The sequence below is a fragment of the Tachysurus vachellii genome, chromosome 18 (genome assembly GCF_030014155.1).
Source record: "Tachysurus vachellii isolate PV-2020 chromosome 18, HZAU_Pvac_v1, whole genome shotgun sequence".
Classification (NCBI taxonomy): domain Eukaryota; kingdom Metazoa; phylum Chordata; class Actinopteri; order Siluriformes; family Bagridae; genus Tachysurus; species Tachysurus vachellii.
In genome coordinates this window covers 182,501-195,000 of record NC_083477.1, presented here as the reverse complement: position 1 = coordinate 195,000, position 12,500 = coordinate 182,501, and the positions used below count along the sequence as shown (strand labels likewise).

The 12,500-nt window shown below is 47.2% G+C and overlaps 1 protein-coding gene across 2 annotated transcripts in view; it reads right to left on the bottom strand.

The window, feature by feature from the left end:
* ap2a1 (adaptor related protein complex 2 subunit alpha 1) overlaps positions 1-12,500 on the bottom strand; it is a 32,211-nt gene that overhangs the window by 15,461 nt on the left and 4,250 nt on the right. For both annotated transcript variants that reach the window (XM_060893300.1, XM_060893301.1), the window contains exons 2-9: positions 11,342-11,553; positions 7,978-8,171; positions 7,266-7,395; positions 6,697-6,798; positions 6,348-6,607; positions 5,998-6,166; positions 653-973; positions 479-576 (exon numbers count right to left, since the gene is read on the bottom strand). In XM_060893300.1, coding sequence (XP_060749283.1) covers positions 479-576; positions 653-973; positions 5,998-6,166; positions 6,348-6,607; positions 6,697-6,798; positions 7,266-7,395; positions 7,978-8,171; positions 11,342-11,553 — 1,486 coding nt within the window. The remainder of the gene's footprint in view (positions 1-478; positions 577-652; positions 974-5,997; positions 6,167-6,347; positions 6,608-6,696; positions 6,799-7,265; positions 7,396-7,977; positions 8,172-11,341; positions 11,554-12,500) is intronic.

Genomic DNA, 12,500 nt, shown 5'->3' with positions numbered 1-12,500 from the left:
TTGTAGAGTGGTGACTTTCTCCTTTCAACTCTGCCACACACACCAGGTTGTTCAGTGTTCTCCTGAATGTGGACTCATGAACGTTAACATTAGCCAACATAAGAGAGGCCTTTAGTGGCTTAAAAGTCATTCTGGGTTCCTTTGTGACCTCACAGACTATCACACGTCTTGCTTTAGAGGGATCTTTATTTATTTATACAGCCTGATGAGCTACAGCAACTCTTTCTGACGTCATCACCAATGTGACGTGTTGTAAAGATCAGACTCTGCCAGACCCCCGTTCTTTAAATAAAACAGGGCACACACACTAACAATCCCACTGACTGAAGACAGATTAATGCTAATTTACCTCTAAATTAACAGCTAAAGTTAAAAAAAAACTCTAAAGGGTTCACAAACCTTCAAGCAGCACTGTACACTAACACGTAGGTGCATTTCAGCAGTTAGTGTGATTAGAGATTACAGGTAAAGAGCTCACCTTGAACGAGGATCACCAGCAATAAGGTTTCCAAACTCTCCTAGAATGTAACCACCGACCTTCACCATGTTCTCGTGACAAGCCGGAGCCTGAAGGGCCTGAGGTCAGAGGTCAAGTGAGTCTCGTCGTGCTTAAAAATAATGCTTAGCAGAAAAATAACTAGTGAGTGTTTACCTCAAAGACGGTCTTGGCTGCATAACCCTGGACGTCGTCACGGTTGATGACGATCTGGATGACGCGGTACCACACCTCCTCGCTCACATAGTCTCCAGCAATGCGTATCAGGTTAAGAATGGTGTCCACATACCAGGAGTAGTCCACTGCATACTTCTCAGCCAGGATGGCCACCTTCAGCACCATCTCCTCCCGAATGGAGTAATCCGCCGTCTCCAGGTAACTTAACATCTCAGCCACAATCTGCTTAGCATTACTGCGGTCACACATTGCATAGAGAAGATCAGCTGCCCTCTGACGCACACTCACATCACGCTCCGTCTGGGAGAGAGAACGAGAGAAATTAAAAATCTACTCTACAGATTAGTGTATTATTTAAAGCCAGAACAAACATCTCTTTTACTCTGCAGGTAATTAATCAGATGTAAGAGAAGTGATGTGTGAGAAGGTTCATTTGTTTTTAGTCTTGTAATGAAGATAGTGTAACTAACACTTAGAGAGTACAGACCTCCAGTTTAGCATGTTATACTATAGTGTCTACTCAGTCGTCTTTGTCAGGGAAGTCGTGGCCTAATGGTTAGAGTGTGTGACTCCTAACCTTAAGGTTGTGGGTTCGAGTCTCGGGCCAGCAATACCGCAACTGAGGTGCCCTTGAGCAAGGCACCGAACCCCCCCAACTGCTCCCCAGGTGCCACAGCATAAATGGCTGCCCACTGCTCCGGGTGTGTGTTCACGGTGTGTGTGTGTGTGTGTGTTCACTGCTGTGTGTGTGTGTGTGTGTGTGTTCACTGCTGTGTGTGTGTGTGTGTGTGTGTGTGTGTGTTCACTGCTGTGTGTGTGTGTGTGTGTGTTCACTGCTGTGTGTGTGTGTGTGTGTGTGTGTGTGTTCACTGCTGTGTGTGTGTGTGTGTGTGTGTGTGTGTGTGTTCACTGCTGTGTGTGTGTGTGTTCACTGCTGCGTGTGTGTGTGTGTGTTCACTGCTGTGTGTGTGTGTGTGTGTTCACTGCTGTGTGTGTGTGTGTGTGTTCACTGCTGTGTGTGTGTGTGTGTGTGTGTGTTCACTGCTGTGTGTGTGTGTGTTCACTGCTGTGTGTGTGTGTGTTCACTGCTGTGTGTGTGTGTGTGTTCACTGCTGTGTGTGTGTGTGTGTTCACTGCTGTGTGTGTGTGTGTGTGTGTTCTCTGCTGTGTGTGTGTGTGTGTGTTCACTGCTGTGTGTGTGTGTGTGTGTGTTCACTGCTGTGTGTGTGTGTGTGTGTGTGTGTGTTCACTGCTGTGTGTGTGTGTGTGTTCACTGCTGTGTGTGTTCACTGCTGTGTGTGTGTGTGTGTGTTCACTGCTGTGTGTGTGTGTGTGTTCACTGCTGTGTGTGTGTGTGTGTTCACTGCTGTGTGTGTGTGTGTGTTCACTGCTGTGTGTGTGTGTGTGTGTGTGTGTGTGTTCACTGCTGTGTGTGTGTGTGTGTGTGTTCACTGCTGTGTGTGTGTGTTCACTGCTGTGTGTGTTCACTGCTGTGTGTGTGTGTGTTCACTGCTGTGTGTGTGTGTGTGTTCACTGCTGTGTGTGTGTGTGTTCACTGCTGTGTGTGTGTGTGTGTTCACTGCTGTGTGTGTGTGTGTTCACTGCTGTGTGTGTGTGTGTGTTCACTGCTGTGTGTGTGTGTGTGTTCACTGCTGTGTGTGTGTGTGTGTGTGTGTGTTCACTGCTGTGTGTGTGTGTGTGTTCACTGCTGTGTGTGTGTGTGTGTGTTCACTGCTGTGTGTGTGTGTGTGTTCACTGCTGTGTGTGTGTGTGTGTGTGTGTGTGTGTGTGTTCACTGCTGTGTGTGTGTGTTCACTGCTGTGTGTGTGTGTGTGTGTGTGTTCACTGCTGTGTGTGTGTGTGTGTTCACTGCTGTGTGTGTGTGTGTGTGCGCGTGTTCACTGCTGTGTGTGTGTGTGTTCACTGCTGTGTGTGTGTGTGTGTGTGTGCGTGTGTGTTCACTGCTGTGTGTGTGTGTGTGTTCACTGCTGTGTGTGTGTGTGTGTGTGTTCACTGCTGTGTGTGTGTGTTCACTGCTGTGTGTGTGTGTGTGTGTGCGTGTTCACTGCTGTGTGTGTGTGTGTGCGCGTGTTCACTGCTGTGTGTGTGTGTGTTCACTGCTGTGTGTGTGTGTGTGTGTGTGTGTGTGTGTTCACTGCTGTGTGTGTGTGTGTGTTCACTGCTGTGTGTGTGTGTGTGTGTGTGTGTGTGTGTGTTCACTGCTGTGTGTGTGTGTGTGTGTGTGTGTGTGTTCACTGCTGTGTGTGTGTGTGTGTTCACTGCTGTGTGTGTGTGTGTGTTCACTGCTGTGTGTGTGTGTGTGTTCACTGCTGTGTGTGTGTTCACTGCTGTGTGTGTGTGTGTGTGTGTTCACTGCTGTGTGTGTGTGTGTGTGTGTGTGTGTTCACTGCTGTGTGTGTGTGTGTGTTCACTGCTGTGTGTGTGTGTGTGTGTGCGTGTTCACTGCTGTGTGTGTGTGTTCACTGCTGTGTGTGTTCACTGCTGTGTGTGTGTGTGTGTTCACTGCTGTGTGTGTGTGTGTGTTCACTGCTGTGTGTGTGTGTGTGTTCACTGCTGTGTGTGTGTGTGTGTTCACTGCTGTGTGTGTGTGTGTGTGTTCACTGCTGTGTGTGTGTGTGTGTGTGTGTGTGTTCACTGCTGTGTGTGTGTGTGTTCACTGCTGTGTGTGTGTGTGTGTGTGTGTTCACTGCTGTGTGTGTGTGTGTGTTCACTGCTGTGTGTGTGTGTGTGTGTGTGCGTGTTCACTGCTGTGTGTGTGTGTGTGCGCGTGTTCACTGCTGTGTGTGTGTGTGTTCACTGCTGTGTGTGTGTGTGTGTGTGTGTGTGTGTGCGTGTGTGTGTGTGTTCACTGCTGTGTGTGTGTGTGTGTGTGTGTGTGTGTTCACTGCTGTGTGTGTGTGTGTGTGTGTGTTCACTGCTGTGTGTGTGTGTGTTCACTGCTGTGTGTGTGTGTGTGTGTGTGTGTGTTCACTGCTGTGTGTGTGTGTTCACTGCTGTGTGTGTGTGTGTGTGTGTGTGTGTTCACTGCTGTGTGTGTGTTCGTGTGTGTGTGTGTGTTCACTGCTGTGTGTGTGTGTGTGTGTGTGTGTGCGTGTGTGTTCACTGCTGTGTGTGTGTGTGTGTGTGTGTGTTCACTGCTGTGTGTGTGTGTGTGTGTGTGTTCACTGCTGTGTGTGTGTGTGTGTGTGTTCACTGCTGTGTGTGTGTGTGTGTGTGTGTGTGTGTGTGTGTGTGTGTTCACTGCTGTGTGTGTGTGTTCACTGCTGTGTGTGTGTGTGTGTGTGTGTGTGTTCACTGCTGTGTGTGTGTTCGTGTGTGTGTGTGTGTTCACTGCTGTGTGTGTGTGTGTGTGTGTGTGTGTGTGTGTGTGTTCGTGTGTGTGTGTGTGTGTGTGTGTGTGTTCGTGTGTGTGTGTGTGTGTGTGTGTGTTCACTGCTGTGTGTGTGTGTGTTCACTGCTGTGTGTGTGTGTGTGTGTGTGTGTGTGTGTTCACTGCTGTGTGTGTGTGTGTGTGTGTGTGTGTGTTCACTGCTGTGTGTGTGTTCACTGCTGTGTGTGTGTGTGTGTGTGTGTGTGTTCACTGCTGTGTGTGTGTGTGTGTTCACTGCTGTGTGTGTGTGTGTGTTCACTGCTGTGTGTGTGTGTGTGTGTGTGTGTGTGTTCACTGCTGTGTGTGTGTGTGTTCACTGCTGTGTGTGTTCACTGCTGTGTGTGTGTGTGTGTGTGTGTTCACTGCTGTGTGTGTGTGTGTGTGTGTGTGTGTGTTCACTGCTGTGTGTGTGTGTTCACTGCTGTGTGTGTGTGTGTGTGTGTGTGTGTGTTCACTGCTGTGTGTGTGTTCACTGCTGTGTGTGTGTGTGTGTGTTCACTGCTGTGTGTGTGTGTGTGTTCACTGCTGTGTGTGTGTGTGTGTGTGTGTGTTCACTGCTGTGTGTGTGTGTGTGTGTGTGTGTGTTCACTGCTGTGTGTGTGTGTGTGTGTGTGTGTTCACTGCTGTGTGTGTGTGTGTGTGTGTTCACTGCTGTGTGTGTGTGTGTGTGTGTTCACTGCTGTGTGTGTGTGTGTGTGCGTGTTCACTGCTGTGTGTGTGTGTGTGCGCGTGTTCACTGCTGTGTGTGTGTGTGTGTTCACTGCTGTGTGTGTGTGTGTGTGTGTGCGCGTGTGTGTTCACTGCTGTGTGTGTGTGTGTGTGTGTGTTCACTGCTCTGTGTGTGTGTGTGTGTGTGTGTGTTCACTGCTGTGTGTGTGTGTGTGTGTGTGTGTTCACTGCTGTGTGTGTGTGTGTGTGTGTGTGTGTTCACTGCTGTGTGTGTTCACTGCTGTGTGTGTGTGTGTGTTCACTGCTGTGTGTGTGTGTGTGTGTGCGCGTGTGTGTTCACTGCTGTGTGTGTGTGTGTGTGTGTTCACTGCTGTGTGTGTGTGTGTGTGTGTGTGTTCACTGCTGTGTGTGTGTGTGTGTGTGTGTGTGTGTTCACTGCTGTGTGTGTTCACTGCTGTGTGTGTGTGTGTTCACTGCTGTGTGTGTGTGTGTGTGTGTGTGTGTGTGTGTTCACTGCTGTGTGTGTGTGTGTGTTCACTGCTGTGTGTGTGTGTGTGTTCACTGCTGTGTGTGTGTGTGTGTTCACTGCTGTGTGTGTGTGTGTGTGTGTGTTCGTGTGTGTGTGTTCGTGTGTGTGTGTGTGTGTGTTCACTGCTGTGTGTGTGTGTGTGTGTGTTCACTGCTGTGTGTGTGTGTGTGTGTGTTCACTGCTTGTGTGTGTGTGTTCACTGCGTGTGTGTGTGTGTGTGTGTGTTCACTGCTCTGTGTGTGTGTGTGTGTTCACTGCTGTGTGTGTGTGTGTGTGTGTTCACTGCTGTGTGTGTGTGTGTTCACTGCTCTGTGTGTGTGTGTTCACTGCTCTGTGTGTGTGTGTGTGTGTGTGTGTGTGTGTGTGCGCACTTTGGATGGGTTAAACACAGAACATATTCTGAGTATGTGTCACCGTACGTCACGTCACTTTCACTTGTGGAGGTCTTAAACAACTGTGATATTGGTTTAAAAGGTCTGATCAGTCTATAAACAGTGAGGATGTGTTTATTCAGGCTGTATGATAAATATACCAAGATTCTATGGAATTAATATGTGAATAAAACAAATGGTGCTGAAATGTCCTGTCATGTGATGATCTGATGTACAGATTTGTCCAATTTAAAAATGTAAAAACACCAAATAAACACTCGGGTGACATGATGTTAATAAGAGCAGATCAGAGGATGATTAAAGCTCCTGAACACACAGGCTAAACCACACTGCACACACTAACCTTGAGGGCGTTGATGACCGTCTCGATGTGTGTTTTGACGGCCTCGTGGGAGAACTCTGAGCTGGCGAGTGTGCACATGCTCTCTAAGGCCAGGTAGCGCAGGTTAGTTTCTCTGTGCTGCAGGAACTGACCCAGCTGATTACAGGCTCGCACCAGCAGGTTCGGCTCACTATCAGACACACACAGAGGCCAGTGAGGGTTAGCAGCTGTTTGTAGCTGCTGTAACGTAAAAACAACTTTTCTCTTCTGTAATAATAATAAGATTAAATGTAAATATTACACAGAAAATCCCCACAGTAAAAGGATGTTAATGCTGAGTGAGCGTTAGGACAGACAGCTGTAGTGCTCACCTGTCATAGTGAATGATGAGAGCAATAGCCTCAAACAAGATGGCATTCTTGGCATTGGAGTGCTGCACCTTTTTGGATTTGGGAGGTTCCTGTGCTTTGTTGAGAATCGTCTCCAGACACTCAACCAGACGGCCTTTAACGGCGCCATCCTCAGGAGGAGGGTAGCACTGCAGAAGACGCAGTAACTTACAGGAAAGCCAGGGAGCAGGAACAAAGTAATATGTGTAGTCCTGCAGGTCGGTGGATGCTGATGACACGATCTGAACAACAGAGAAACATGTTTAATATGACACACAGCAGTGCATGAACGTGCCTCTGCACACCTAAACACTGCAGAAATGAGACACACCCTGCTCAGACGGGACACGGCCAAGGACACGCACGTCTTAAACTCATCTGGGTTTTTCTGGCTAAGGCAGGTGATGAGGGAGATCGCTGCGGTGACCACACCCTAGAAACAAAGATAAGATACAAAGATTTGTACAAATAACCCACAGAACATGATAAAACATTCAAGCCATTCACTGAGAAAACACAGTCCTGTCCCAAGTGCTTGTGTGTTTGAGACACCTCCCTGTCGGTGTTATTACATAAACACTAAGTTCATATGTCCGTTCATATGTCAACACACAAATTAAATTAAATTTAAATAATGAACTAATATTAAAATATCTAATATTAAAAGCCTTACCTAATGCACTATAATACTATTTTTCCTTTTCAGATACAATTTATGGAAATTAAAATGTCCTTACATGAGAACTACACTAACTCAGGTGTATAAAACCCACGACAGCTGCTCTTCATTTCCGTTTGTTAAGATGGTATAAATATCTGCCTTGGGAATGTCCTTTTTCCATAGAGCTTTTCGTTACAAAAGTGTGGTGGTGTTTGTTTGTTTTTCCCACTCGGACCCACCATGTGCTGATCGTTCAGTAAATGTACCACTCTGGACGTCCACTCTCCCATCAGCACCAGGTCTGGAGATGTTTTATACAGACGCAGCAGACACAGAGCAGCCGACTGTTTTACACTGTCCATTGTGTCCCTGAAACACACACAGACACGTGTACACACACCCTGCTTCAGAACTGATATAAATCCTATAACTTCATATACATATTTATTCTAGATCATTTAAGTGGAACAGCAGAAGAACAGCCAATAACATTTAAAATAGGCCACACGTGTAAATAAACCTGATGTGGGGTTTCCTCACTGTGACCACCTCACTACCTCCTCCACGATGAACCTGAACACTTAGCGTTCCTTTATTTTTGTAACGAATCCATCAATATTTTTTACACTCAACCAGCAAACCAGATGTTTCTGGGAACTGGGTGAAGGTGTATTTACACACACAGTAAAACAAGCCACTGAAACACAATCCTTATCATTTCCCCCAACGCTGCTGTTTAGCTGTTCAGTGTGCATTTGTTATGGAACAGTTCTGTTTCTGCACAGATGAAGAGCTACTTCAGTTTCAAAAACTTTTCAAGGTCTTCAGTAATCTATAGCTCTTATTTTGTCTCTCACAGCTGCCTCATTCTCTATATCACTTTGTCCATTTTTGTCTTTGGCTTATATTCACTTCCCCTTTCTCGCTAATCTAAGGCATCGGTTCTCTTACCCTGCCACCAGGATGCGTGGGATCTCTCCAGCGAAGGCCTCGGCCATCTCCCTGCTGCCCACGTTGGCGATGCAGTGCAGTGCCAGACACATGAAGGTGGGGTTCCTGCTGGACAGGTCATTCTTTATGGCATTATTGATCAGCCTGATCAGTTCACTGTTGCTGTTCACCAACACAGAGATGAACAGGTAACCCTGAGGAAGAGTACAGAACTCATTAGGGTTCACTGTACTATCAGGCAGTAAGGAGGGAGGAAAAGTGACATTCATTAATCTTCATTTTAATGAGAGTGAAGTACTACATGCTTCTAGGTCATTTTTACACTTGATATAAAACATAAGTTTGTGCTGTATTATAGAACATAATCAAGATAAAGGCACTGTGATGACGTGGTGTTTCATTTTCTATCCCATAATAGATTACACTCCTATAATAGCAGGTATAAATAGATGTTCCCTCACTATTCTCTCTGACTTTCTCTCTCTATTGAAGTTAACAAACCAAAAATACATTCCATTACTGATTGCGCGTGCTTGTGAGTGTGCGCGCGCGCCCGAGTGTGAGTGAGTGTGCGCGCGCGCCCGAGTGTGTGAGTGAGTGTGCGTGCGCGCCCGAGTGAGTGAGTGAGTGTGCGAGCGCGCGCCCGAGTGAGTGAGTGAGTGTGCGAGCGCGCGCCCGAGTGAGTGAGTGAGTGTGCGAGCGCGCGCCCGAGTGAGTGAGTGAGTGTGCGAGCGCGCGCCCGAGTGTGTGAGTGAGTGTGCGCGCGCGCGCCCGAGTGTGTGAGTGAGTGTGCGCGCGCGCGCCCGAGTGTGTGAGTGAGTGTGCGCGCGCGTGCCCGAGTGTGAGTGAGTGTGCGCGCACCCGCCCGAGTGCGAGTGTGTGTGCCCGCGCCCGAGTGTGTGTGCCCGCACCCGAGTGTGTGTGCCCGCACCCGAGTGCGAGTGTGTGTGCCCGCGCCCGAGTGTGTGTGCCCGCGCCCGAGTGCGAGCGCGCGAACAAGTGTGAGTGTGTGCGCCTGAGTGTGAGTGTATGCGCGCGAGCGTGAGTGAGTGTATGCGCGCGAGCGTGAGTGAGTGTGCGCGCGCGTCCACCTGAGTGCGAGTGCGTGCGCCCGCGTGTGTGTGCCCGAGTGCGAGCGCGCGCCCAAGTGTGAGTGTGTGCGCGCGAGTGTGAAGTCAGCCTGTCTCTTACTGTAGACCACACAGATGCTAACAAAGAACAATAGCTAATGTGTGTTTGCTGTTGTGTGATCTCTCTACAGCCAGATGAACTCAGTAAATAATAAACATGATGAGAATCATGGAGGAGAGGGGGAGGAGAAGAGGGGGACAGCACAGAGGGAGTGGAGAAACGGATGGGGTAGAGCAGAGGAGAGGGGGAAAGAGGAAGAGGAGGAGAGAGATCTCGGTTTGTGTAAGTGAACTGTGACTCCGACGCTCGTTTGGTAAACATTTGTTTAGATTTTGCATGGCTGTATTTCTGACCAACGTATGACAGCCTACTATGAGCATGTGGGCATGTGGTAGCTTAGTGGTGAAGGTGTTTCGGAAGGTTGTGAGTTCAATCCCACGTCCATCAGGCTGCCACTGTTGGGCCCCTTAGCAAGGCCCTTAACCCTCAATTGCTCAGTTGTAAAACAATGAGATAATGTAAGTCACTCTGGAGAAGTGAGTCTGCTAAACGTGTTCAACTCTACATACTGTACACCTCAACTAACACTTATAGGTTGGGTTTATATCATTTATTTTATGTTCAGTGTGAAAACATGCAGCAATCACAACAAAGAACGCAGAACACTGAAAACCAGGTCCAGAGCTGAGCTGAACAGAGCTGTTGGTGAACAGACATGGCATGTCACTGAGATCAGTGAAAACACAGGGGTTTAGATCATTTAGGGTACAGAACTCATTTTCTCTCAGTATTGTTTATTATTATACTCATCTTCATCATGAGAGGGAAACTACTGTACAGGTGGAGTACCAGTGTTGTGTGAGTTAGTCCTTTTGTAGTAAATGCCATTTTAATACCGTATGTTTTATGTCCTTAGTCTTTGCTAGCCTTTAATGTCTAGTGTTCAGTGAAAACTAATCTTGGTGGAGTTTGTAATCCTGCCTCACGTGCCCCAGCTCAAGTCACTTCACCTGCCTGCATGTCCTGTCCTTACATAGTAGAGCATCTTCTCATATCATCTAACTTTTTGCTTTTGGTGTACAACTAACTATTGTACCTAAACCAGCAGCCACCATAAACACACTGTGTCCCACTGCACTGGGATGGTCTGGTCGTAATGCGAGCAATCTTACCTGCTCCTTTTTGGGATGCAAAAACATTCATGCCGTACTTGTGGCACCATTTGCAGTTCAATTTGCCTCGTTAAAACCGAGGGAGTTCCTCCTCCCACCCATCTCATTCTGCCTCTATTCCACTAGTTTGTGGTTTAAGCCTCACCATAATCAATCTTGTCAAACAAATGGTCAATAATTTGTTGGTGTGTTTTCTGTGGTGAATCATGACGTCAAAGCTGGAATGTCATCGATGAGAAACAATTGTCTCGCCATGATCAAAGTGTAGTTAATATGTAGTTAAACGCTGTCATCAACACGTGCCTGCTATCATTCACTTGCAAGCATCCATCTGATTGTTTCTGTCTCGAACGGGAGGCAATTATCATCACCGTAACTGCCAGGTGTGATTTTCATCCTCATAAAACTTCACCACGATCCGGGATTTCTGTAGGGGGGGAGGCGGGGGGTCACGGTGGCTTAGTGGTTAGCATGTTCGCCTCACACCTCCAGGGTTGAGGGTTCGATTCCCACCTCCACCTTGTGTGTGTGGAGTTTGCATGTTCTCCCCGTGCCTCGGGGGTTTCCTCTGGGTACTCCGGTTTCCTCCCCCGGTCCAAAGACATGCATGGTAGGTTGATTGGCATCTCTGGAAAATTGTCCGTAGTGTGTGATTGCGTGTGTGTGCGCCCTGTGATGGGTTGGCACTCCGTCCAGGGTGTATCCTGCCTTGATGCCCGATGACGAATGAGATAGGCACAGGCTCCCCGTGACCCGAGGTTGTTCGGATAAGCGGTAGAAGATGAGTGAGTGAGTGAATAAATGATACACTGGGCCTGCCAACATGGGGAAGGTGGGAAAGCTGTACGCAGACCGACACGAACAAATTGGTTTCAGAAGCGTCCTCTACAAAAGATTTTGACTAAATTCTGACTAAACGTCAGGAAGTGCATTAACACAAATACTCACGTTATCTAAACCCCTGAAAAGAGATCACACTCCAGTCCTGCAGTTATAAATAAACAGAAAACTCCAGAGCAGCATGCGAGTGTGTGTGTGTGTGTGTGTGTGTGTTCACTTACAATCTGTTTCTCTGTGTACTTGTTGGAGCTGAGCAGGTTCACAGCCTCCATGTGGCCAAAGTCAATGTCATGGCCCAGCAGGAAGATGAAGAGCAGCTTACACACATACTTCTTCTTGCTGTATCCATCCAGAGCCTTATCTCCTTTAAACTTAGAGCGAATGTTGGCCAGCTCCTTGTTGATGCGCTTGATCTCAGCCTCCTTACTTTTGCCTAAGAAAGAAGACGACAGAGCAGAACAAAAGGTTGGATAAGACCTGACAGCTGTAATCAGAAATGTGGGGACAATGAAGCAAAAACATTTACACTGAGAAAATTAGTTTAAAACTTTCATTTCTTCACAGATTTTAATCTGAGATTTTGCTTTTATTAGCCACGCCTCCTTCACTGACAGTAAGTGAGGTGTGGCCTCTGTACCGGTTATTAAGACAGGAAGTGATCGCACCTCCTCCATGACACAGTGCAGACCAGATTGTCATGTTTATGTAGAATTCACTAGTAAAATATATTCAATCCAATTCAGTTGTATAGCACGTAACGATTCACATCGTTTAAGAAAAACAAAACAAAAACAACCTTAAGCCCAGAAACAGAGTTAAATTATAATTATATAGAACCTGTATAATCACCAACAGTAGGTTTCCCCAATGTAAACAGAGTTAACAGGGTGTGGTGTGTAAAACTCACACAGGGAGAGTAAATCGTTCACTTTACAGTTAATAATAAGCTGTGTTCTGACCCTCAGCTAAGAGCTTCACTGTGCTGTTCACAGAGATGAGCACAAACCCACAATGTTCTGAGGAACAGACAGGAAACAGCAGCACGGATCATCTGCGGGTTTAAGGGTTTAAAGGCTAGAGAACAGGAACCAGCGCGCGCGCACACACACACACACACACACACACACACACACACACACACACACACACACACACACACACAGTAAAACTCACAAAGCAGCAACACATTATAGTTGCCGTAGGAACAAGCTAATAGACAAAAATAAATCTCCTTATTGCATCAAGCTTACTATGAAAAAAATGTTTGAGAGTTTGTAGATCTCGCAAGAAAGGTCACAGGTCTATAGTTGGAGGATCTTCAGCCTATAATCAGACACGCAATCTGAGTCTCATGTAGAATATGGGCTGAGTGTTTATTCA